General features: G+C 34.3%; 1 protein-coding gene and 1 long non-coding RNA gene across 2 annotated transcripts in view; both read left to right on the top strand.

Moving 5' to 3' along the window:
- Window positions 1–111, top strand: part of LOC127871130 (uncharacterized) — a 3518-nt gene extending 3407 nt beyond the window's left edge. Inside the window, exon 5 of the long non-coding RNA XR_008045152.1 lies at window positions 1–111. This exon is cut by the window's left edge and continues 51 nt beyond it. This is a non-coding gene — a long non-coding RNA (uncharacterized LOC127871130).
- A 3592-nt stretch (window positions 112–3703) lies between these two features.
- Window positions 3704–5000, top strand: part of LOC127872516 (fibrillin-2-like) — a 1340-nt gene continuing 43 nt past the window's right edge. Inside the window, exon 1 of the mRNA XM_052415840.1 lies at window positions 3704–5000. This exon is cut by the window's right edge and continues 43 nt beyond it. Coding sequence (XP_052271800.1) covers window positions 4246–5000 — 755 coding nt within the window. The 5' untranslated portion in view covers window positions 3704–4245.

Raw genomic sequence — 5000 nt, 5'->3', positions numbered from 1 at the left:
CAAAAAAGAGACAGCTGAAGAAAAACCTACAATGCCGGGACAAACATAGTTTCAGGCGACGTAATAACTGAGGTTGATACGTGTGTAGGCATGGACACATGTGCGATTCACCTGATGACGCGTCACTTCAGATACAGAAGTTATAAATTATAAAGAGAATTAATAACTGATTCCATGCAGATACATTACTTTTTTTAGATTCGTTTTCTTAGACTATGTGTAATTATTGTGTATATGTGTTATGATTAATTAAATTTAATTAAATTAATGAACAATTTTCATAAATAAGAAATGGTTTTGTTTTATTCATATATTTTTTATAATTCAACTCTTATCTTTATGATTATTGCTTTATAAAATATGTTGATAGTTTTTTTTCTTTTATCATTTAGTGTTTTCATATATCTTAAGGTATTTTGTAATACAAAAATAATTCTTTCAATAAACAGATTTTTGTTTCAGTCTTGTCCGTAAATTGTGTCCGTTTGTCAAAATTATTCGTATGGCAAAAAGATATCGAATGTTTTCTAGCGAATTTTATTCGGGGAATAAACATTTTAAAAGTTTGCCTGACTGGGTTTTTAAGGGTTTGTTGAATTTAAATTGTTCAATATTCCACCACGCTCTAACCCGAAGTAAACAAATGTTTAACATACTCAGTATTTGTATTGCCATCTCGCTGATAAGTCACAACTGAGATTTATCTCAAATTAATACTAGTCAGTTCATTTAATGATAATATAATCATTTTGAGATTTTCTAGAGAGAGATTACTCCAAACACAGAACCATGTACTGTAAATCAATTATAAATATGCAGGACTGCGGGAAGAAACTTTGGGTCCCGTAAAAAAAAAACGGTTTTATGACAAATTTGATTTACAACTGAAATTTAATCTCATAAGTGAAAGACTAAATAGAAGTTTGAGGTATTGAAAGGAATTGTGAGAGATTGAACGGTAATGTGAGGGTTGAAAGGAAATGTTAGAGATAAAAGGGAATTTAAAGGATTAAAAAGGAAAGGTGAGAGATTGAAAAGAAAATAATACAATTGTCATATAATTTGTAGTAGTAATTTTATACACACAAAATAATGTATTTGATTTTCAACCTAAAAACCAGATATATTTTGGTAGACCGTTTTATGATGTCAATTATGCTTACAAACAGCCATTAAGAAGTATTCATGTAAGTTACGTCTCGAATTATTTTCCTAACATGGATTGGGTACTAAGACAGTAGAATATAGGCGTATGTAAATACTATAAATCGTCGTGATCAAGTAAAACTGTTTTCAAACACTCTATTGAACGTATGCAAAATATGCATTGCATTATATTGTTAAGTTATTTATCCTTGAATGCTGAACATCCATTTGTCCCTTAAAAAGGTTGTTCTCATGACATAGTAGGCTTTATCATTTATGTGAGATCCTGACTGTGAATCTATAAACTGGGTTTTGCGCAGATTCTAAGCACTTATGTTTATATCCATCCATAAACATATCCATTGCCGATCAAGAAATCTTGAAATCTCTCCTGGACAGAGATTTATCGACCCGCCCAGCTGCATACTGACCGTCCCGCTCAAGCGTAAAAGCGTACCTAAAACCGATATATTACCACATTATGCTTTATGTTTAATAGCTTATAATCTCTTTATAATATATTGAAAAGTACGTTTATGTGGTCGTTTACAATCTCAATGGTTTGGAATGACATATATAATGAACATATCTTCTTAACACAAAATTTTATTGTACCAAAACAATTACTACCTGTATAATAAAAAAATAATACTTTAAATACGCTATTTGATAATTAAAAAAAACAAATGATACGGCAATAAATAGGATAATGTAATTCAGAAAACTCATGTTCTACTCAAAGGGCTTGAAAATATTTATTAACAAGCATTATATACATAGCATGGTGAAGAAGAAGAAAGTCATAACAATATCGTACAGAATCTCATAGAGCCGATCAAATACTTCAGTTTGAATTCTATCTTCCAGTCTGAGAAAGACCCTGCTGCTGAAGTTTGAACTCCAATTTTAAATGTTAAACCCTAGAAATAAGTTGTTGGATTAAATGTTTGATACATTTAAGTTTGTTTGCCGTACACGTGTGTTGGTGCAGTCACGAGACGAATAAAATTGATATTGTGTGGAATTTTAACATTTAAACATTATGTAATTCAAACAACCATTTAATATAAAATATCATATTTATTTACGTAATAATGTGTATATACCCGTTTAAGGTTTTTTACGTATGAGTGCATCATTACGAAAACAATGTACTGTTCTAATTATTTTTAAGGAGCATAAGTTTGTTCAAGATGCCTGAATTTTCCTGTCACTTTCCACGGTAATAAGCATTATGAGGCAGAATATCGGGCTAAAGAAACAGGCAACTTGGCCCAAAGTCAATATGCTCAATACCAACAACCACAACTGCGATCGACTGAATAATCTGCAAAAAACCACATCGGCTAGGGACCATATGCCAATTGCATGACTGCAAGTATTGCATCGGATATGCAAGAAGAATTGAACATTTATCATATCGACGCAAAGTCGGAATGACAACAGGTACCGCAAAAAGTCTTTATTATCAGTGTATCCCAAAGAACGAACCCTTCATTTTGTGGATGCAGTTTTCCGTTTTCAACTGAACAGGAACTTAATTTAATGAAAGCAACATAATGACCGCAACAAAATGAAGAAAGAGTGCGGCGCATATGACCGAATTATTTGGACAACATGACCAGATACTTTTAAAACGAAAGAGTAAACTCTTCGAGCTATTTTGTTTTACTCTCTAAGCTAAATGTTTATGTATTAATTCGGCTTCTGACAATCACTTGTCTGACAGAAAAGGCATAGAAAAAAGCTGGGAAAATGGAAGCCCAAACAGTGCTACATAACCCTTGGCAATTGGAATACATGTTATAGCTTTGGCAAATGTAGCACAAATAAACTTAATACGGGAATACAAATCGTTACTAAGTTGGTTTCGGTTCAAGAAAATCCATCAAGAAAGGGGCAATCAAACTCAAATGCGATGCACCAGGACCAGAGCACGCAAGACCCCTACGATCTTATAAGACAGTTTGAATGCGTTTCGTAGTTTAACAATCGCACCCATTTACATTCACGGCTGGCTTTGGTAACGCTGTAAAACTGTTCAAGTCAATATTCATGTTGTGTAAACGTCTTGTGTTGCTATATTTGTGTCGTCAAAACGTATCATCTTTTGAAAAGAAAATCTAACAATCTTTAAAAGAAATAAATGTTGTGTGTGTTTAAATGGTAGACTTCGGTTCAATTGAAAAAATATTGTTCTTAACTTCGAAAACATGACTTTCTATTATCCGACATTCACTTACTTTCATAAAAAGAAACAGATTCAGCCGATTAACATTCTTTTCAAGTTTGTGCTTTCCAATGGTGTGTTCAAGCGTAGTTCAAAAACCTATATATATTGTAGCAAATACCGTTGTTGAAACATACTCATAGCGTACACTCGTCACATAAATCTCTCATTATGAACCATGCCGTGTGTTCTGACTTATCTCCAAAGGAATGTGATTGCTTCAGCGTGTACTATAAGGAAGAGTAATACTAGTAGTTGTGTGAGACAAAACCTTAAAATATTAGCACAATGAAATTTATTTTTACTTTTTATTACTTTTGATATCAACTTTGCGTCTGTCAAACAACGATAAATGCTGTGATATGATGTACTCGTATTTGATGTAGCAATCGCTAACAGAACAAAACGGAACGACGCAACAATGCGGCAATCACACCTGCCCTTTTATGTCGAAGTGCAATAACAACACGCATACAGATGTGCTGAAGTGTGGAGTTTGCATGGAGGGATTCTTGGTAATTTATCATATACCCATAGAAATATCAATATATATGCATAATATAATATTCATTTAGTTTGTTAAGTATACGTGTTATGTTCGTATTGAAACGTATGTTGTGCCTTTTAAGACATTATTTTCTATATGATAAAAATACAAATAATCACGTTTGACAAAAGGATCGGTTCAGGCCGAATGTACAAGGCATTTAAATTTCAGAAAGTCGATTTCTCATCAATAAATTCATTTGGTAATTTTCTCACTGCATCAACACTGCATTAATACGGCCGGAAGCTTCAGATGTGAATGTGACTTAGGCTGGAAGGTGAGCGCTTGCACAATTGACATAAATGAATGTACCAATACAAGTATGTGTGGACTGCATCAACACTGCATGAATACGGCCGAAAGCTTCAGATGTGAATGTGACCTAGGCTGGAAGGGGAGCGCTTGCGCCATTGACATAAATGAATGTAACAATACAAGTATGTGTGGACTGCATCAACACTGCATGAAAACGGCCGGAAGCTTCAGATGTGACTGTGATATTGGCTGGGAGGGCGTCAACTGCAAAGATACTGATGAATGCATCAATGCCAGCACATGTGGGAATAATCAAAATTGCGTGAATACTGACGGAAGCTTCAGGTGTAACTGTGAAATAGGCTGGAAGGGTGTTAGCTGCTCTATTGCCATTGATGAATGTACAAATAAGAATATTTGCGGACCACAACAACATTGCGTCAGTACCATCGGTAGCTTTAGATGCGACTGTGACATTGGATGGGAGGGAGGTAACTGCTCGATTGATATTGACGAATGTACAAATGCATATAACTGTGAAGAACACCAGCACTGTGTCAATAGTATCGGTACCTATATGTGCATAGAATATATCATGGATACATCGACAAGGTATACAAGTACAAACTACCAATATCAATCTTTAGTTACAGCATCAAATGGATTCAGACCTTCTTCTGTAAATAACGCAAAAAATCTCGACAGTGGCGTTATGAAAATCGTACAGAGTTCTGCAAATGTGAAGGGAAATTCAGGCGACCAGCAAGAAATTAACCTTGATGTTGTTCTTGGCTCAGTATTCGGAACCGTGGCCTTCATTTC

Source organism: Dreissena polymorpha, chromosome 3 (genome assembly GCF_020536995.1).
Source record: "Dreissena polymorpha isolate Duluth1 chromosome 3, UMN_Dpol_1.0, whole genome shotgun sequence".
NCBI lineage: Eukaryota > Metazoa > Mollusca > Bivalvia > Myida > Dreissenidae > Dreissena > Dreissena polymorpha.
This window is presented reverse-complemented; position numbering and strand designations above follow the sequence as displayed.